We start from the raw sequence: 22,806 nt of genomic DNA on the forward strand, positions 1-22,806 counted from the left end.
GACCATTTGAAAAAAAATAACAAGTATGACGTAAAATGCAATTTAAGTCTGAAAGCTAGAATCTAAATATCATGAAATTGAACCTGAGATTTGCACCTGATGTTAGAGGTTTGCATTTAAAATTGCGTTAACTCTGAGACTGAGTAAAATTTAGTTTGAGATAGAAACCAGACATTCAAATAAGATACTTCAGTATAATTTACTCATGAAATGTCTTAGATCTGTAATCATAGAATTAAGTCTTAATTCTAAAACAAATTTGATATGGTAGATGCGCTGTTGAAATTCAAAGTTTTCGCGCTGATGGTCTGCAACCTGGTCAACCAGTGGGGATGAAAAGCATCGTATAAATTTTAATATATAATAGTTCTTATCTGAGCTTCTTATTAAAAAAAATCAAATCATTCTGAAAATTATCAAAAACGTTATCACAATTTGATAGCTGGATCTGTCTTGTAAACCTGAAAGTTGAATGGATTCAAATCAAATTTGAAATTTTTAAAGCGTGGGTGTTTTGTTACCTGAATGTTTCAGAGATGTTTGAAAAGGTTTAAACTGTTCTATAGAAAAAAAAAACGACTGCTTTGATAGAAGGCGAACTTAAAGAAGTGAATTGAAAGTTAATATTCAGAATAATGAAAAAGAGAGATCACGAAAGTATTTCGAAGAAAACGATAGCTGAATCAAGAGGTCTTATTACAGGAATAGATGACATACAAGGCAAAAAAAAAACTCAATTTGAATTTAGTTTTTCTTCTTTCTTTGTTCTAGTGTTTGAAGTTCTAACATCGCAATGCTTTGTGATATGTTATATTTTCTGGTTTTTTGAAACATAATTATAAATGGAATATTTTTGTCGTGAAAGAAAATAATTATTTTGTTTGTTTTTTATGGAGAAGAGGGAAGATGTGGGATATGAGAAAAGGAATCGTGTCAAATGTTGAATTAAGTCAAACAATGCAACTGGCATCACTATTTGCCAGCATTGTTAGATCTGTCACGAATGATGTCTTTCTCACACCAATCCTCTCTTTCCCCCCAACGGGCTCAGACACAGGCCCGACCAGTTCACGAGTTGGATCGTCTGTCGTGGGTCAGACAGGTTGTGCGTTTTGCCGCGCTGACAATAACGGAAAGTCCGTCGATCAGACGAAGGGAATCCAGATTGTCATGTGGGATTTCCGGTAGACCCCCGAGTGGCCCCACACCTTAGAACCCTGAACTCTAGAAGCAACCAATGTTTCGTATCGCGTTGACATCATCGGTTGTTTTGGAATCGCCCCAACGCTTCGACGGCCAGAATTAATTAGTTCACCAGAATGGCTTACGATGGATTCATCTAGAAGTAGAAACTGCTCATGCATCCTTTGTGACTGCTCCTTCAACTGCCGAAGTCTCTCCATCTCAAGCTGCTGTTGTTTCTGCTGCTGCTCGAGTTGTTCTTGCTCCTTAGCCTGCTGCTCACGCTGTTGCTCACGCTGCCACTGTTCTTTCTGCTTCTTGACTCGGTCGATCTCTTCTCTCAGAGCAACTCTCTCCTTCTCCAGCGATTCTCTAACGCATTTGTTGCAGCTCCAATCAGCATTTTCAATGCCTTCATCCACATTGACACATTCATAATGGAACCAGGTGTCACAGGAATCGCATTGGACCATCCGGCTCGCATCGTTGCGGCTACATGTCCCACAACTTCTCCCCTCACCATGAGAAACAGTTTCATTGTTTTCACCAGTATTATTTGCACTCGCTACACTTTTATTCGACATTTCGAACTAAACGGATAATTTAATTTGTTCTCAAAACAAGAATTAAACAACGCGGATTCCGGTAATTTGAACGATTTATTTCTATCGTTAAATTATCCCTGTAATTATATTAATTCAGCATTTAGGGATTTAAATTGACAGTAAATTGCTTAATTTTACATTGTTATATGATTTTAATCGCTGTAATTTGTATGATTATAATTTTAATGGCATGTGCGGCGGAATGAAAACTAGAGAGAATTTATTTTATAGAATTTGAAAGAAAGGTGGATAGACAGGCATTAGTGCGCCAATAGGAGAAAGCTTGATAGGTGTTGAAATTTTAGGCTAGAGGGCATGTTGATGAAAAGCTCCCATGAATTGTTCCCGCCTTTGCTCTGCATTAGCTAACTATACATGAGAAACCCAGAAAGAGAATTCCCATGTATAGCGAGCCCAATGGTTTGAGAGCGTGTTTTCACGCACACTTCAAACGAGCAAAAACGTAGCAACCCATGGGCCTACTGAGCTTTCCTTATGCGAGAACAGTTCTATCGACGTTGCCATTATTTCAGATCCGCTGCGAATAGTTGCTACTTGTCGATTTTTTCGCATTTCACATTTTATCTATTCCGCGTTCTAACTTTTTGGCCAAGTGTCAATTTTTTGAACCGTATTTTTCTTGTTGTATTTTTTCTTTTTGCCAATGATTGTTTGTTATATGATTTTAATCGCCGTAATTTGTATGATTATAATTTTAATGGCATGTGCGGCGGAATGAAAACTAGAGAGAATTTATTTTATAGAATTTGAAAGAAAGGTGGATAGACAGGCATTAGTGCGCCAATAGGAGAAAGCTTGATAGGTGTTGAAATTTTAGGCTAGAGGGCATGTTGATGAAAAGCTCCCATGAATTGCTCCCGCCTTTGCTCTGCATTAGCTAACTATACATGAGAAACCCAGAAAGAGAATTCCCATGTATAGCGAGCCCAATGGTTTGAGAGCGTGTTTTCACGCACACTTCAAACGAACAAAAACGTAGCAACCCATGGGCCTACTGAGCTTTCCTTATGCGAGAACAGTTCTATCGACGTTGCCATTATTTCAGATTCGCTGCGAATAGTTGCTACTTGTCGATTTTTTCGCATTTCACATTTTATCTATTCCGCGTTCTAACTTTTTGGCCAAGTGTCAATTTTTTGAACCGTATTTTTCTTGTTGTATTTTTTCTTTTTGCCAATGATTGTTTGTTATATGATTTTAATCGCCGTAATTTGTATGATTATAATTTTAATGGCATGTGCGGCGGAATGAAAACTAGAGAGAATTTATTTTATAGAATTTGAAAGAAAGGTGGATAGACAGGCATTAGTGCGCCAATAGGAGAAAGCTTGATAGGTGTTGAAATTTTAGGCTAGAGGGCATGTTGATGAAAAGCTCCCATGAATTGTTCCGGCCTTTGCTCTGCATTAGCTAACTATACATGAAAAACCCAGAAAGAGAATTCCCATGTATAGCGAGCCCAATGCACAGTGGGGATTTTCGAGCCAAAAAAGGTACCCAATTCAGGCAAGAACGCCTTGCATGAAAAAACATCCATTATTTATGTAAAAAAACACGAAAAATCGAATGGTCTACACCGCTTTCTGATAAAATGACTCTTAACGTCTCATTTTGCCCGATTTCCCCTATTTTTTTGGGTGTAATGTTATAATTCCGATTGTAGCCATCTACCTTGCAACCAAAAAGTCATACAAATCATATTTATTTATGTAAAAATGTCAGCTGAATCGATTGGTGTACTCCAATTTTTGTTTCTACTACGACAATCGACTCATTTTGCCTCTCTTCCCCTAAATTTAAGATTTTTTTCAAAGAAATGCAGTCAAAAAAAGTGTAATCCAACAATTTTTCATCATGAATGATCATTTTTGGTAGATTTATTCATATTCTAGCTAATCGCGTCACTTTTTTGTACTAGAATGAATATAAATGGCTAAATATCCCCAACCTCCCCTAGCTTTTTTAAATTTATGCATAAATTTCACTGTAACAATCGAGCGATTCACATACCAAATGCAAAAACCAAGTGATTTAGTGTGAAATTTGTCGCTGAATTGAGTGGTGTACACCGCTTAGTGCTCAGCTTACGAGAATGACCGCAATCACCCCGATTTCCCCTAAAATCGAGCGATATGTGGAAAAAAATCATTATAACAAATGACAATGCATCATAAAATGCACAAAAATTATTGAAACAGGTGTAAAACTTATTGCTGAATCGAATGATGTACACCGCTTAGCGTTCAGTTGACGAGAAGAGCCTCAATCACCCCGATTTCCCCTAAATTCATTAAATTTCTTTGAAAAATAATTGTTACAAACGAGAATTTAATTTAACAGATACAAAAAAACATTGAATCGGGTATAAAACTTATTGCTGAATCAAATGATGTACACCGCTATGGTGAAGTTGACGAGAAGAGTCAAAACCACCCCAATTTCCCCTAAATTCATATAATTTCTTCGAGAAAAAAATGTAACAAACGAGTGAATTTGAGTATTACTGTCGAATCGATGAGAAGAGCCTCATCATGATTAAACCAATATCAATTATCAACCCCGATTCAATGTTTTTTGTATCTGTTAAATTAAATTCTCGTTTGTAACAATGTATTTTTCAAAGAAATTTGATGAATTTAGGGGAAATCGGGGTGATTAAGGCTCTTCTCGTCAACTGAACGCTAATCGGTGTACATCATTTGATTCAGCAATAAGTTCTACACCTGTTTCAATCATTTTTGTGCTTTTTATGATGCATTGTCATTTATTATAATGATTTTTTTTTCCACATATCGCTCGATTTTAGGGGTGATTGCGGCACTCGATTCAGCGACAAATTTTACATCAAATCACTTGGTTTTTGAATTTGGTATGTGAATCGCTCGATTGTTACAGTGAAATTTATGCATAAATTTAAAAAAGCTAGGGGAGGTTGAGGATATTTAGCCATTTATATTCATTCTAGTACAAAAAAGTGACGCGATTAGCTAGAATATGAATAAATCTACCAAAAACGATCATTCATGATGAAAAACTGTTGGATTACACTTTGTTTAACTGCATTACTTTGAAAAAAATCTTAAATTTAGGGGAAAAGAGGCAAAATGAGCAACTTGTAGTAGTAGAAACAAAAATTGGAGTACACCAATCGATTCAGCTGACATTTTTACATAAATAAGTATGGTTTGTATGACTTTTTTGTTGCAAGGTAGATGGCTACAATCGAAATTATAACTTTGCACCCAAAAAAATAGGGGAAATCGGGCAAAATGAGATGTTAAGAGTCATTTTATCATAAAGCGGTGTAGACCATTCGATTCCTCGTGTTTTTTTGCATAAGAAATGATAGTTTTCAAAAATTTAGAACAGTTGAGGCGATCGTCACAGAAATAGGTACCTTTTTTTGATCAAAAATCCCCACTGTGCAATGGTTTGAGAGCGTGTTTTCACGCACACTTCAAACGAGCAAAAACGTAGCAACCCATGGGCCTACTGAGCTTTCCTTATGCGAGAACAGTTCTATCGACGTTGCCATTATTTCAGATTCGCTGCGAATAGTTGCTACTTGTCGATTTTTTCGCATTTCACATTTTATCTATTCCGCGTTCTAACTTTTTGGCCAAGTGTCAATTTTTTTAACCGTATTTTTCTTGTTGTATTTTTTCTTTTTGCCAATGATTGTTTGTTATATGATTTTAATCGCCGTAATTTGTATGATTATAATTTTAATGGCATGTGCGGCGGAATGAAAACTAGAGAGAATTTATTTTATAGAATTTGAAAGAAAGGTGGATAGACAGGCATTAGTGCGCCAATAGGAGAAAGCTTGATAGGTGTTGAAATTTTAGGCTAGAGGGCATGTTGATGAAAAGCTCCCATGAATTGCTCCCGCCTTTGCTCTGCATTAGCTAACTATACATGAGAAACCCAGAAAGAGAATTCCCATGTATAGCGAGCCCAATGGTTTGAGAGCGTGTTTTCACGCACACTTCAAACGAGCAAAAACGTAGCAACCCATGGGCCTACTGAGCTTTCCTTATGCGAGAACAGTTCTATCGACGTTGCCATTATTTCAGATTCGCTGCGAATAGTTGCTACTTGTCGATTTTTTCGCATTTCACATTTTATCTATTCCGCGTTCTAACTTTTTGGCCAAGTGTCAATTTTTTGAACCGTATTTTTCTTGTTGTATTTTTTTCTTTTTGCCAATGATTGTTTGTTATATGCTTTTAATCGCCGTAATTTGTATGATTATAATTTTAATGGCATGTGCGGCGGAATGAAAACTAGAGAGAATTTATTTTATAGAATTTGAAAGAAAGGTGGATAGACAGGCATTAGTGCGCCAATAGGAGAAAGCTTGATAGGTGTTGAAATTTTAGGCTAGAGGGCATGTTGATGAAAAGCTCCCATGAATTGCTCCCGCCTTTGCTCTGCATTAGCTAACTATACATGAGAAACCCAGAAAGAGAATTCCCATGTATAGCGAGCCCAATGGTTTGAGAGCGTGTTTTCACGCACACTTCAAACGAGCAAAAACGTAGCAACCCATGGGCCTACTGAGCTTTCCTTATGCGAGAACAGTTCTATCGACGTTGCCATTATTTCAGATTCGAAATAGTTGCTACTTGTCGATTTTTTCGCATTTCACATTTTATCTATTCCGCGTTCTAACTTTTTGGCCAAGTGTCAATTTTTTGAACCGTATTTTTCTTGTTGTATTTTTTCTTTTTGCCAATGATTGTTTGTTATTGGCGCACTAATGCCTGTCTATCCACCTTTCTTTCAAATTCTATAAAATAAATTCTCTCTAGTTTTCATTCCGCCGCACATGCCATTAAAATTATAATCATACAAATTACGGCGATTAAAATCATATAACAAACAATCATTGGCAAAAAGAAAAAATACAACAAGAAAAATACGGTTCAAAAAATTGACACTTGGCCAAAAAGTTAGAACGCGGAATAGATAAAATGTGAAATGCGAAAAAATCGACAAGTAGCAACTATTCGCAGCGAATCTGAAATAATGGCAACGTCGATAGAACTGTTCTCGCATAAGGAAAGCTCAGTAGGCCCATGGGTTGCTACGTTTTTGCTCGTTTGAAGTGTGCGTGAAAACACGCTCTCAAACCATTGGGCTCGCTATACATGGGAATTCTCTTTCTGGGTTTCTCATGTATAGTTAGCTAATGCAGAGCAAAGGCGGGAGCAATTCATGGGAGCTTTTCATCAACATGCCCTCTAGCCTAAAATTTCAACACCTATCAAGCTTTCTCCTATTGGCGCACTAATGCCTGTCTATCCACCTTTCTTTCAAATTCTATAAAATAAATTCTCTCTAGTTTTCATTCCGCCGCACATGCCATTAAAATTATAATCATACAAATTACGGCGATTAAAATCATATAACAAACAATCATTGGCAAAAAGAAAAAATACAACAAGAAAAATACGGTTCAAAAAATTGACACTTGGCCAAAAAGTTAGAACGCGGAATAGATAAAATGTGAAATGCGAAAAAATCGACAAGTAGCAACTATTCGCAGCGAATCTGAAATAATGGCAACGTCGATAGAACTGTTCTCGCATAAGGAAAGCTCAGTAGGCCCATGGGTTGCTACGTTTTTGCTCGTTTGAAGTGTGCGTGAAAACACGCTCTCAAACCATTGGGCTCGCTATACATAGGAATTCTCTTTCTGGGTTTCTCATGTATAGTTAGCTAATGCAGAGCAAAGGCGGGAGCAATTCATGGGAGCTTTTCATCAACATGCCCTCTAGCCTAAAATTTCAACACCTATCAAGCTTTCTCCTATTGGCGCACTAATGCCTGTCTATCCACCTTTCTTTCAAATTCTATAAAATAAATTCTCTCTAGTTTTCATTCCGCCGCACATGCCATTAAAATTATAATCATAATTTTACATTATAATGTGTGTGTGTGTGTGGTGTATCATTTGTCTACTCACGTTTAATGCCTTTTTGCTAATATCGTGTTCAGTCCGAAATTCGAGTGTCGTACGGTACGGCTAGCACTGATTTTAACCTGTGGCAAACGCAATTGTTTACAACGGTTATCTACCTGTTCAGATTTTAAATTGTTGTCTTATTTAGGATTTACCTGTTCTCCGGTCGGGTTCGGCACTAACTTTGATCGGCACTGACTATGTTCAGCGGAATAATTAGGTTTACGCCACGACTACCTGTGATATTAGACCTACATAAGTTACATACAGTTCAAATCTTTCACACTTCAGTTTACCTTCACGAAACTAAACGCACTTAATGCTTCTTCAAGCTAACGATTCCGGTGTTAGTCGTTTGGAACGTAACTGTAACAGTAACTAAATGTTAGTATAATTTCTAATCGAAAATTCTGTAAATGTTTACTCTTCAACTGTTTTCGCTAAACTTAATCTTTTCCTTCTTTCTCAAATCTTCTTCTGACACTTCTCGCTTTGGCCCAGTGACTCAGACTATATGTCCACTAAACTTAATGAGTAATTTTATTACCGATAATGATGTGTTTTACCGTTCTGAGGTTTTTCGGCTACCAGTGACGGCGTACTTTGATGGGGTCCACTTGATGGTAGAGGTGCGTCCGTAGATGACGTGACAAAAGTAAAGTTTGTTTTGATCTGTGCTAGTTCAATTGAAGTTTTCGATGAGGGCAGATTTGGAGCTCCGCATCGAACTTTAAGGAATCGAAAAAATCTAAAAGGTCCTACAACTGAAGTGTAGCTGGCTGGCGTTCTTTTTAAGTGCAATAGTTTAAAAGGAGCAGTTGCTAAATCGAGCATAAGTGCACGTTTTTGAACGAATTTTAAAATAGATTGGTGCAAATTCCAAGGCTGATTCATGTTGCCATAAGAGAGTGAAATTTTTTCGTTCCTGCTGCATGTATTGTGATTTTTCCATGCATATTTTTCGGTTGCAAACTTTGCTGATTTCTGGCTTGCTATGATTATTCTTGAGTCGTCACCTAATTGAGTTCCTGGAAAATGAAGAATTGGCTATAAAATCGCCGAAGAGCTGACGTCATGATTTCATGTGGTCGAGTTGCATATGAAGTTTCACAGATTTTTTGACACGCTTGCGGAAGCAACGAAAAAAAACCTTTTTTCATTTTCCTTTCCAACGCTGATCTGCTGCGCAAAGATTCCTAATTTTTTTTATTTTTTTTTATCTCATTATTAAATTTTAATCATTAGGGTAATTTAAAAAAAACCTTTCGAGTTTCAAACAGACCTCGAAAGGTTTTATGTTCTACTGATATTTTTTGATTCTATTTTTCATTTCAAGAGCGAGTAAAGGCGCTTTATCCTTGGTCGATGACCAGAAATGATTGTGCACTGAAATCAGAAACAGTTCAACTTAGAAAACGTAAATCTTAGAATCTTCTTATCATTTCCTATAATTCATCCAGTTTGTCAAAATGCTTCTGTTCAGGTTTTGTGATTTCTGTGTACAAAATAAATCATTTTCAGCCGCTGAAGAATGGTTCCAGTGAGTGTTGAAGTTATTTGACATTAAGTACGGTTTCTTCATCAAGGAGCATTTTTCTTAGCATGCTTCCAACGTTACTGCCCCTTTGAAACGTATGGTACTGGTGGTCCACGTTTCTTCTGTTCCTGTGTTCCAGATGTCTCTGCGTTCTCTGCTCCATGGTAGGCCCGACCAGTTTATGTTTTCGATTATTTTAACCCTTTAATTCATGACTTTTTTTAAATGGGAATATCAGTTATTGATTCAGTGAAATAATAACATTTTAATTCGAATAACACAACTCAAGAGCTTTGAAGTCGTTCTTTTGAGTATTGAAAAAGTTATGGCCCATCAAACTTGAAAAATATTTTTTGAATTTCCTAATTCATTTCAATACGATTTTGCAAATTTCTTCAAAACCTTCTCAATTGTGTGCAGGAAGGTGCTTGTGATTGATTGAGGTTACAAAATTTGATAGAATTTGCGAATCTGAAGAAATATCAGCAATTTTCCAAAAACTACTTTTTTCGAAAAAATAAATAAATTTGAATTTTGCACTTTTTCCGTCTACTTTGTTCGATATCTCACAAAAACAATGAAATACCGTAATAAAAATACCATGGGCTAATTCCTTTTAATCTCAAGAACATTTTTTGTCCATATACTTTAAAAAATTTCCGCGCGTTTCCGAGATATTTGGATTCAGATTAGTGTTGTTTTAAAACAACACTATGCATTAAAGGGTTAATGTTTTTATGTTCAAATAATTGAAAACATGAAGAAAGACAAGAAGAATAATAACATACGTTTATTAATCTTTGGGACTCAGACATAAGTTCTGGCTGTGGAAGTACGATTAGTGATTAGTGATTAGTGGTGATAGCCAGCCAGTTAGCTCGAAACGAGAAAAACGCGTTTGAAATTTCGGAACATCTATTTAAAAATTGACCACTTTTGGTTCAACAAAATTAAAAAAATGTGCATTATATCCACTTATTGTTCGATGATTATCAAGAACTTTAACTTTTTTCACTAAATTTCAGAGATTGAGTTTCGCCTTTTTTTGTTTGCGATTCGCCTGCAAGTTTCGCCCAATTGATCGGCCGCTTTTGTTTTGGTTTTGAATTTTCGCCCATTTGGTCCTACACGCAAAAACTAATAAGGCCGTTTTGTCAAACACAGTCAACACAGTTACGCCTGTTGGTCGTACACGAATAGAAAAATTAACCCCATTCTTAATAGGCGTAACTTCATGTTCCAACGAAAATGCATCAACATGAAGTTTTGCCCAATTGAATTTTATCAAATTTTTGAATGTTTTAAGTAATTTTAAGATGAAACCACGTTTATTAGTTAATGTGCAACCGCGTACATCCGGAATGACCGTTAACTCGATTTGCATTTACATTTGGCAGTTTTGCCCTTTTGAAATGTTACGCTAGAATTACTCTCTTACGACTAAGTTCCCAGATTGGGATTTGATCTACTGATCGAAAGTTGTAACTAACCGAACACTAAAATCTTGTGTGATTTTTTTTCCGAGAAATCGAATGAGGGCTGTTTGAGCCACCACACGCTTCGTAAAGTGAAGCTATGGCTTAAATATTGTAAACATGTAGGGGAATTTAGGGTAAAAACGGCCTGAACTGCATTTTCCTATGCTTGTGGTGGCCTTCATTCGATTCCTCGGATAAAAACTACTCAAGATAAGTCTCACTTGGTGAAAAAAATTCAAGTCCGAACATGCTAATTCTGAAATATTTGAAAAATGTTGGGGAATCGAGTTTAAAACAGCCATAACTCTATTTTATGATGCGTGCGGTGGCTCAAACAACCTTCATTTGATTCCTCAAACAAAGTCAAACAAGATAGATAGGTCTGTTTTTGTTCAAAACTTTCTAGTCCAAATTAGAGTTTATCTGTTTTATTTTACAAAATATAGGGGAATTAGGGTTTAACAAGGCACTATATCTCCGTTTGTAAGCTCGTGCGGCGTCTGAAACTGTGTCCAATCGATTTTCCGGACATTTCCACTAAAGGAAAGTATATTTCCATTGTTTTGGTTCATGTAGGGCGGAAAATATTGAATTTCTTCGCGGTTATACACTTTTTTCCCCATTGTGAATTACTTAGAAAATATGTGAAGTTGATTTTCTTGAAGATTGACATAACGGAAAAAATATTTATATTTTTATTGTTTCGTGTAAGACAAATTTGAAAATGATGAAAAACAGATTTTTAAGAACCTGCTTACTTTGCCCTAGTTATTTATCCGATTTACAGAAATGCAAAAGATTATAGTTTGGTTAAAAAATTCTGTGTTCTGGATTAGCCCGAATATTGCCCGTTTTTTTTGTTTACGAACACAATGCCCAGATTTTGCCAGGATTTCTGGTGAAAATGTCCTGAGTTTTCCGGCCCGGATACGCACAATTCAAAATCTAGAAAGCTTATTATAAAAGCAAAAGTCTTAGAATCACATTGAACAGATCTGTATGGTCGGGATGCTACCAGATCAAACCAGGCTCCAAAAATTTTATTTTTAGATGCTTGAAATTTTTAAAATTTTGATATCCTTAATCCACACCAATCAAACGTTTTGAAAAATATTGTCTGTTACGTAAGAGTGTAGTCACAATAACTTGTGATCGGTAAAGCATAATTGTGAAATTTTTTTTTTGGCTCACACAAAGGGCAGCATTGTCCATCTTGCTTCCTTCTCCAACATTTTATTATAAAAGGATTTCCGTAATGGGTATTTGAAATTTTTCAAAACATGTAACAGACTATGAGTCCAAAAATCACAGAAAACACATAAAAAAAATTATTAATTTAGAGAAGCTGTAGTAATGTATTCATAATTATAGGGGAGAATGAGGATACTTGATCCCTGGGGATACTTGATTCCTTAGCTATATCTCGAAACCGGAATGTCTTACAAAGATCAAATGTTCTCGAAAAATGTGCCAAAATGAGCAAAATAACAATGCTTGTAGTTTAAAATTTTTTAACAAAATAATTGTTTGAGTAATTGAACTTTGTTTGAAAATTTTCACAAAATGTAACTTGAAGATCTTTTTTCATCACTTTAAAATGTTTCTTACATGGGAAAATTATGAAAAAAATATTTGTTCCAATGTATCAATCGTTCGAGCGTAAACTGAACTTCATAATGCCATATTTTCGAAGCAATGGAAAACTCTCAACTTTTTTCAGAAAAAGTTTTCTAAAATGTTGATTATGGGTACAATTGATCCCCCTTCCAAATGGCATATTCTTCTTCTGAATTGATCGTTGTGATTGCTGATTACGAAATTACTAATATTTATCCAAAAACTAATATTGATCAAACAATTGTCTGAAGAAAAGAGCAAAAATAATTATTTTTTTCTTAATTATAAAAAATAGCGCCTTTAAGTATGCAATGTTATTAGCGTTGAGACAAAGTGATAGAATTTTCTTCTTATGTCTGCTATAAATTGTGAAATGAGAACAAACATGACCAAAATAGTCAATTAACATTCTATCTTGGGGTTTTGTTTGATTTTTATACAAGGATTAGGGCTTCCTGAATAAAAGATCAAGTCCCCTTTAATAGGGGATCAAGTCTCCCCTAACTTCAGAAAAATCGCAATTTTTTTACTCCCACGAAAATGCTTTTAGTTCATCAACAGGTTCAAGTATCGTTCTAATTTTTGGAGCCTAGAAACTTGAAATTACAAGCTGTCAGAAAATGTCAAAGACGGCGAGTTGCTTAATTTTTCCAAAAAGATATGGTGAAAATAAGAAAATGGGATCAAGTATCCCCACTCTCCCCTACATATTTGGAAATATCCGGTTGTCCGAATATTGAGGAAAAAATTACGGATTTTTCCCAGATTTTTCCACAATTTTAGAAAAATCGTAACCTCAAACACATTAAATTCAAGAATTATATGATTTTTGCGTCAAATAACATTATTTTTTCACTTTATTCTAGAAAAAATAAATTCATATATATATTTTTTTAATTTGTTAATGGGATATATTTTTAAACTCATTTTTCATGCTTTCATTTTTGAACTTTTCTCTTGACTTTTTTTTAAATAACCTGGATTTTTCGTCGGATTAGCCCGAATATTGCCCGTTTTTTTGTTTACAATCACAATGCCCAGATTTTTCCAGGATTTCTGGTGAAAATGTCCTGAGTTTTCCGGCCCGGATACGCTCAATTCAAAATCTAGAAAGCTTATTATAAAAGCAAAAGTCTTAGAAACACATTGAACAGATCGGTATGGTCGGGATGATACCAGGTCAAACCAGGCTCCAAAAATTTTATTTTTAGATGCTTGAATGTTTTAAAATTTTGATATCCTTAATCCACACTAATCAAACATTTTGAAAAATATTGTCTGTTACGTAAGAGAGTGGTCACAATAACTTGCGATCGGTAGAGCATAATTGTGAAATTTTTTTTTGGCTCACACAAAGGGCAGCATTGTCCATCTTGCTTCCTTCTCCAAGATTTTATAATAAAAGGATTTCCGTAATGGGTATTTGAAATTTTTCAAAACATGTAACAGACTATGAGTCCAAAAATCACAGAAAATATATAAAAAAAATATTAATTTAGAGAGGCTGTTGTAATGTATTCATAATTACATAGATTGAGGAAAAAAAGGTACAGAAAATCTTGATATATTCAAATGATATTCCTATCATGACGTTTTCTCAGTACTATATAATTGTCTAGAAACGTCATTTGATCCTAACTGTTTATTAATGACAAACACAAAATAGATTCGGTGTTGATTTTGTCCAATCAATCATTCTGATGGTACAGACCTGCAGATGTTCTATAATCTCGTTTCGTCTTTTTTTTTATCATTTTCAAATCTTCTTTCAAGCGCAAACATCATTCTTGTGTCACCTGTATCTGGATGAAGAACTAACAAATACCCATTGTGGGATTTGTTTACTGGAACAATATTTAATGAAGCAGCATTCAGGTAATTGGCAATTTGTTTGTTTTCTATGTTTTTTTCTACCGAAAAAGATTTGCAAAAACGGATGTGATTTTTTTCTTTGATTGAATCATTTTGGAAACATTTCGCAACGTTGACAGGCTGAAATGACAATCGAACATTCAGCAAACAGACAGGAGACATATTCAAGTTACGATTATCCCATCTTCAATAAATATCACATATAATCGAAAAACATCAGTTTTAATTTGTTTGAAATTCAAATAAAATGAATTTTTTTACAATAACCATTCTTTTTTAGAAACAAGCTATTTGGATTATCAAATTCAAGACGAAACAAGTTTGAGGTGAGAGGAATGGAAATTTATGACCATACTTACAATGAAAAACGTGCACACGAACCATACTGCTGGATTTGTTTGAGGAAATTTTCAACAGAAAACAGCTTAATCTTGGCACCTTTTTTTTGTTGGGTGAAACTTTCGCTGCTCTATTGTATCCTTTAGTTTATCAAAAGAAGAACAACGTTCACCTTCTCAGTACAATGCACTCCACTAGAACAGCATCTTAATACAGTCGGTGTAATCGTTATGAGTGGTTTGCTACTAGGAGCGGATTTTTTTTTGTTCGGAGAAGGAACGATTCGGTGCTAAGGAAGGAGCAATTTTATTCTGCCAAACAAAGACGGTTATGGTGCAGTTGTAGGGAATTTGAAGACACAGCAATAAGAAAATACCCGCGGAAGCCAAATCGTACCCGCAAATCTTTATACAATAAAGCACTTAAAAATCCATAAATGTAATTTGGATATCTTTGCTCTTCTTTGCTGGTTGCCGTTTCGCTTCTGCTCGGAATCGAAAAGTTGCAACGAACTTCCTGTGTGCTGCTGCTGCTTTTGAAGGTAAAGGCGCACAATTCCAGTAAGGAGGAAAAATGTTTTTTTATGATTTTCGGCGAAGCTGAGAAAGTGGCGGCTCACTTTTATGTTCTGCTACTTTTCCGGCATTGCGGATTGAGATTTTTCGTTCCGAGTTCGTTATTTTTTGCCTAGTGATATGCAGGAAAATAAACTTTTGCCCCTTTTGTTCCGTTTTCTGGTGCCCTGGTTTGGAGATTTTCCGTCTACACTTGTCACTAAATCTCGCATCAAGATATTTGAGGTAGCATCTTTAGCCTAGCATCTCAAGCGTTCGAAATGATTTGGTATTCGCGTGCAGCCTTTTTTTTTATTCCTGACCACCCACTCATTTCCTCGTAAGATATCCGAAGGGAAGGAAAAGAGTTTTCGATTGGGATAGATTGAATTTCCTTTCCGTGTAGAGTTTTACTTTTTCGACTACTTTTCGTCACTCAACCACATTTTCTACACTTTTGAATGATATTCTACCGATTCTTCTTTTCATCCCCAGAGAGATGCTGACTAGCTGGAAAGCAAACTTAGACTGGATGGTGTATCGATCAGACCAATTCGTTTTGATTTTTTTTGTTAAATTTGGCGAGATCCGTAAGCAGTTCTGAGCGCGCGTCTTCTTGTCAACCAAAAGTTTGTCATCGTTTTTTTTATATCTCGTTCTCGAGAATTGATGCGGATGCGTGTCAAACAAGCTTGATTCAGGTTTTCGCTTCTTGGTCAAAAGATGTTTATTGCTCATCTCGTTCGATACGACTTTTTCACCCTGCTTGCAGTCCAACAAATATAAAGGGTGGGGTGGGGGTTGCTTCCGATTATTGGGTCTTAACAGTCTGCCGTTATAGATGGTAGGTATATCATTCTGATGTTCACATTATTTATCGGATGATGACGACAACGTGCATTTGGCTATCAGTCAGTTGAATTATTCAAAGCTAAGTGGACAAAGCCCATCCTTAGCAAAAGAAAACGATACAAGCGATAGCATGCTGCAGCACTGATGCAATAACATTGATAAATGTTAAAAAATACGGATTCATCTATAAACTAGCAGCGGTGCTTCCTACATTTTGATTCAAATTATATAAACGTTGTACATATGTATTTGTAATCTATACTTTGTTACAAAAAAAATTCTTTTGAATAGAGCTTCAGAACTTTAAAATTAAGAATAATTGATCAATCAACATATGCTACTAAATAAATTGCCTCTTAACGCAATTTCAATGGATTTGTATGCTTTTCGATTTATGTATGATTTCAGTTTCTGTTGAACATTTTTACATCGTATAAGGAATTGGGTTTCATGGCAATATAATTATTTTTTGCTGTTTATATCATTCTGTAAGAAAGTATGAATACTTCTAAGATTGAGTAGCTTTTATCACAGTCAAGCTAGAATATATTTTCGTGTTTTGATTAATCTAGATATTGAAACTCTTATTCTAGCTTGATAATTTTTAGAGAAATCAATGTGAATATTTTGACTATGAATCAACGATAAAAAGGGCATCATAAATTTCAAATTTCAGATTCACTGATCATATAAATATTTAACCGGCATGGCTAATGAAGGGTATTCTTTGTAACATGTTTATGCCTTCTGACTTAAAAAAAAGCATCCGCTTTCCTTCGTTCATGTTATGTCTCCCATTTCAAGTTCCAGAAGAAGGGAAGAGAAAAATATTTTTCCCGCCTCATGGTTTTTCCATGAATTCAAGATGAATGGTTTTCTTTTTTTGCCAAAGCGCTGAAAGCAACCAGTGATCCTTGGCTGCTGTGCCTGGCAAACGATTTGCGGTGGAATCAAATTTGATAAAATTAAGCAGATTATTTACCGCCATTTGCCATCTTACGGGGATTACACAAAATCGAGTGTCGAAGAAGGGTGACCATTTTGATACCTACTCTCCGTTAATTGTGTTGATTTGTTTTTTTTAAAGTGCTGCCAGAAGCATAGTAAATAAGATTAAACTTTAAAACAATCCCATTAAGTTTATTTCAGAAAATAATGACTCTTAAATTTTCCGGAATTCCAATACACACAGCTTTTAGATTGTTTTTTTTTTCTATAAAATGTGTACACTAGTTTTAGGTTTTTCTCTACCATAAGGAATTTGTAAAATCCTTCGGCTTTTCAACAACGCCTGTTCCATACCATTTTTTGAAAAAAGTGTTCAGACTTCCCAACGTTCACGTCTCTCCTTATGTTGCCTGAATTTAGCTGATTATGAAAAAAAAAACATGAACTTAATTGTCTTGTTATTCCCAAAATTAGGTTGATTATTTATAAATCTCCAGGATCAAATGCTTCCAAGTGGCTAAGTTGAGTAGTAGGAGTTGGTCCGACTATACGAAATCATTGAAAACATTTACAAAATCGTTTAAAACATTATCGACAAATGTATGGAGCTGTCAAACTAACCAAGCAATAAAAAGTCGCGTTCTTACTTAAAGATAGGACTCCGATGATCACATTTGGCTGAACAAATGTTTTACGGTAGATTCAGGTGGATAAGTTTCTCAGGAACTTCCATCGCCTTTTAAAAGGTTAAAATATCGATAACGAAACTTCTAAGCGCTTTTAAAGTAACTGCCTATAAGAAGGTCGGTTGCGTTCGCTAAGCACTTTCTAACGAATGAACCTTTAAGATACTTCTAGGTGTTTCGAAGCACCTATTTGGGAGTTCTGAGCGACATGTCATGGCATGTGTTTTGTTTATATCAGTTTGTTTGTTTATTTTTTCAGTTCTGATGTTTACAAAGCAATTCGTCGAAGGTCCAAATCCTTTTTATCATCCATAGAGGCGATTGAGGAGGGTACCATCGCAAGCAACTTGTATTGAGTAAGTCTTTTGTGTAATAATGTTCAAAGAAATTTGTTTGAATAAACTTTTTCGATAAACAAATTGTAATTATTTATTACTGAAGTGTACTGAAAGTCCTTGAAAAACGAAATGTATAATCTCTTGCCTAACACCTTCAATCGTTGCTCATACGCATTGTCAAATGGAATAAAGTTTAAATAGGGTGATTTGCCAATCGTTGTCCCCTAACCCATTGTTGCACAGCATGACTTAAATTGTCAATATTTCAGCTGTTTTTCAACTTTTCCTTTAAAATAATACTGAATCATGTAATTCGGAATGTTTTCTGATGAAATGAGGCTTTTGTGATATTTTCTGCTGGTAAGTGTGTATCTTACGACAGTTTTAATTTTTCTTGTTTTTTTCGCGCGATTTTTGTGCTAATTGTTAACAAAAACCTTAACATTCCTTCTACGGCAAATAAGGTTTTACGTCAGAACAAAACATTTTTCGTATCAGTTTTTTATACGAAACGTTTGTTGAACAATTTTAACACCATGATTTTGAAAAAAAAATGATCCATACTTAACCAGAAAACATGTTAGATCGTGCAACAATTGGTCCGCTCAATCTCCTCCTGCCCCATTGTTGTACATAATTCCGCTGCAAAATTTGTTTGGAAATTTCAAATTTATAAATTTATATACCTCCAATAACTTTGTTTGGTTGTATTTACCGTTTTTTTAAAAATAAAATTTTGCAAGCGATTGATTAAGTCCTGAATTATAACAACGTGTTTTGAATTAGTAAGGAGGCTTGTACGGAAAAATTTTCATTCAAAAACCATCAGAGACGTACTGAAAGTTCAAAAAACATAATTTTGTATTTTTAAAATATTTCTTGGTTCTTTCAATACATTGCATGTGAACAAAACATAAACCTAACTTGAACCCCAGAAATGATATTCGTTGTCATACAAAAAATTAAAAAAAGGTAAATATTTTTTAATTTTAGAGTTTTGACAGCTAATTTGAAAGCTGGTTAACCGGATCAAAATAAGAATCCCATTTTACTGCTTTGCATAGCCAATAAGTGTGATGATTTAAAACTTTCGCAAAAATATGTCATGAAATTATTGAAAGCTTCAGAAAGCAAATCCTGCAATTTTACAATACTTTTATATGGATTACGATTTTTTATTTCGATATGGTTATAAATTTGTTCATGAAATACTTTGCTTTTTCTCATGCTGACAAACAATTAATCTTAAGAATGGGCAAAATCAATAATTTAAAGCAAAATTCATTTCAAACTTATTTGAATTTCTTGTATATGTGAAAAGTTCTTCTTGCATACAAACTGTCATACAAAATTGAACACGTTCATTGACTACAACTAAAACAAATCGAATTGTCTATTGATATGACATAATTTTTCTGAATAAGTGGATATTTACGTTTAACTAGAAATTTTAGTAAATTCTGTGCTTTAATTAATTATTTTCCACTCAGAATTTTCACATTTTTTGCACTCAATGTTGATTTTTAATAATTAATTCAATAATTCAAAGACACTTTATATATCCATAAGTTTATTTTTTCTACCGTAAAATCTTAAAAATGAAGTTTTGAAACTATTAAACTCGTTAAAAAAAAACTTATGTATGTATGACAGTTGGGCAATTTGCATTGTCTGAAAAGTGTCAAAGTCAACTCAACTGCATTGGCTTTGAGAGACTACTTTTTATCAGATTTATTTTGAAATCCTTTATCCAGACCATTTTCTCAACATTTTATGCAAAGAATCTACAAGCTGTTCTGAAAAACTCTGTTTCTCTAATTTCGTGACGACAAATCTAAAAGAATTTTATCTCATGTCAACAGCGATCCCCTTGATATTGTTATTAATATTGTCAGAATTTTATACAGGAGGAAAACTACGACTCTTAATCCCAAAAACTAGAAGTCGAAGGTTGGAAGACCTGAAATATTACTTATCTGACGTCTTATCGAGACATCTATGTGAAGCTTTATTTGGCCCTTATCATCCAAAAAATAAACAGTCATAGCTTTGTGAAACTTAATTTTATCCAAAACAGTTTTTAAGCCGGAAAACTCTTGGAAAGCATTTCTATGTGATGTGATTGTTTCCTGAAGATTGATGAATTGCTACAGAGGTTACATTAAATACAAATAAACCCACTTATATGAAAAAGATATTTAAATCAATTAATTTTTCGAAAAAAAAAACTCTTAGATATATAAAATTGTACATCATGAGCATAAATCAGTCAAACGATCTGAAACTTTGGGCGTGGTTGTGTCCATTTTCAAGTTTTAAATTGAGATTCATTATGTAAAAATCGTATGTAATCTTTTCACCTGTAAATATCCACTTAAAAATTAAGCATTAAATACCTTTCAATTCATTCTATGGGATTTTAAAGACATAAAATTTTATGTTGGTAGGACATATAAAAAAAGGCTCAACACTGAGCAAATTAGGTTAAATAACACTCCACTCAAATGGCTTCGGGTAAATTAAGAGGTGGATTTGAGTTTCTGAGAAAACTTCACGTGTGATAAATGCTATTCCAGAAACTCAAATCGACGGCTTTGTGTTTTTTTAGGCCGAATTGTAATTAGAAAGTGCATTGGATGGTTTATATGGAAGACACACCCCCCCCCCCCTCCCCCTCTCATAAGGGGCCGTCTAAAAATTAGATAGCATTTGAACTAGAAGTTCTCATAATAGGCTTCCGTAACAAATATCAGCCTATTCGACCTCATTGTGACTGATTTTTAAAATGTGCAACCATTGGAAAAAATCGGACAACATTATGCACGACACAAAATTTGCCTGTGCAACTATTGGGCACAGACAAGCTGTTTTAAATGATTTTTTTAAATTTTTGTGTCAATTTTTTCAAACACTTGAACTTTTGGATCTTGTTGACCAATCCTGTATCAGTGCATCGACAAAAAAAATCGAGTGAATTTGGTTGAAATGACTAAAATACAGCATAAACACCAAAATCATGTGCTTAGCTGTGCAACGATTGGCAAATCACCCTACTTATTATAACAGTGGCCATGAACTATTGCTGGATTGATCGAGTAAATGATGAGTTTCATTGCAACCTAGAGAGCAGCGGTTCAATTCTTTTGGCTTTGGCGTAAGTAGCTTTTGTAATAAAAACTATAATTAACATTAAACACAATCAGATAGACCGGCGATCTAGCAATCTGTCATCTGGTTGTCAGAGCGATCTGTCAACCGATTTTTTTTTTCAGCGCGTAGGAGTTCAAAATATTCTTTTAGAGGCTGAATAGCATTGAAATGAACATTACGGTCTACTTGAGAACTTAAATTTTGGGCTGATTAGCATTCTCTTCAGATTGAAACGAGAGCTGATTAATCTTCTATGAACCCTTTTAAGGCAATTCTGGTTGCTTGGGTTGTGTTTTTTTGCACACGCCATGCAAATTCGAAATTTACATATTTTCCGAATTAGTGGGTTAAGGAAAAAGTGTGTGAAATCACAATCGTTGTGTTCACCTTGTCTTCATCAGTTTAGAGTGAGCCAAAGTATGAACCACTCCCATCGTACAAATTGTAATGTGAAATCGTCCTCACAAGTTAAATGAGAAAATAATGGCAAGTATTCCACTGTAATTGAACTGCAACCCATTTTTTACTTAGGCTTAAATTTTATTCACAGATCATACCTGATTTCGCTTCCCGACCGGTTTATTTTCAATTTCGTAATATTCCGTCTCACGAAATAACTTTACGAACATAATTCCTAAAATTCACTGGGTCCATGGCAACCGTTCTCCAATTTCTCGGACACCCCACTTTCTTCAGATCACGCTCCACTTGGTCTTACCACCTCGCTCTTTGCGCCCTGCTCGTATCGTTCCTTCCGGATTCTTAACGAACACATTTTTTGCAGGACAGTCGTCCGGCATTCTCGCAACATTTCCCGCCCAGCGTATCCGGCCAGCCTTCACCACCTTCTGGATACTGGTTCATCCTTCGCCTCCACACTCCGTTCTCGTGCACGCCGCCAAAGATGGTTCTTAAAACTCGTCGCTCGAATACTCCGAGAGTACGCAGGTCCTTCTCGAGAAATATCCATGTCTCATGCCCGGAGATGACATCCGGTCTAATGAACGTCATATACAGGTTACACTTCGTGCGAGGACTAAAGGCAACCACACAATACCGCGTCAGACGTCGCGTCGCGTCAGCTGTCAACGCCGTCGTTGTGTACTAAAACGCTGACGCGACGCACCCGACGATTTTTGCATCACAATGCTGCGTCGAGAATCATAGCAACCAAAAGTTTGTTTTGATTTGTTTATTTCGTTCCGTTGTTTTGTGTATTTCACTTGTTGTCACGAAAGAAATCCCAGTTCAATTTTCCACGGAATTTTCGCTGCTTGGAGGACGGTTGCGGCCTCACATAAGCAAATTTCGCCCTGCAAAATTTAAACAACATCAAACGATACAACAGGTAGGAGATTTAAAATAATACAGAAATATTTAAACAGACATATTAATAATGATTTCATGGCTGTTTCAAGGTATGCTACATCGTAGGAATTGACCTCCAGTTAATTTGCCTTCAGAAGCCAATTGATTGCGGAAACGATCTGAATCGGTCGACAGTTGAAGCTGTGGAACGGCCCAGATCAGTTCAACTACGGCACGGTGTTGACTAAAAAATGGAAGTAGCGGTCAGATTGGCATAAATGTTAGATTAATGTAATTTTAAATGTAAATATAGTTATAAATGTATTGGCTTTAAATGATTGTTGAAAGATA

General features: G+C 35.2%; 1 protein-coding gene across 2 annotated transcripts in view; it reads right to left on the reverse strand.

Moving 5' to 3' along the window:
* The window catches only part of LOC129757491 (uncharacterized), a 302,538-nt gene that overhangs the window by 46,440 nt on the left and 233,292 nt on the right, over positions 1–22,806 (reverse strand). The window contains exon 1 of one of the 2 annotated variants that reach the window (XM_055754753.1): positions 14,640–14,793. The exons of the other annotated variant lie outside the window; for it this stretch is intronic. Coding sequence (XP_055610728.1) covers positions 14,640–14,664 — 25 coding nt within the window. The 5' untranslated portion in view covers positions 14,665–14,793. Of the gene's footprint in view, positions 1–14,639; positions 14,794–22,806 lie in introns of those variants that run through there. 2 annotated transcript variants of the gene reach the window in all.

Source organism: Uranotaenia lowii, chromosome 3, assembly GCF_029784155.1.
Source record: "Uranotaenia lowii strain MFRU-FL chromosome 3, ASM2978415v1, whole genome shotgun sequence".
NCBI lineage: Eukaryota > Metazoa > Arthropoda > Insecta > Diptera > Culicidae > Uranotaenia > Uranotaenia lowii.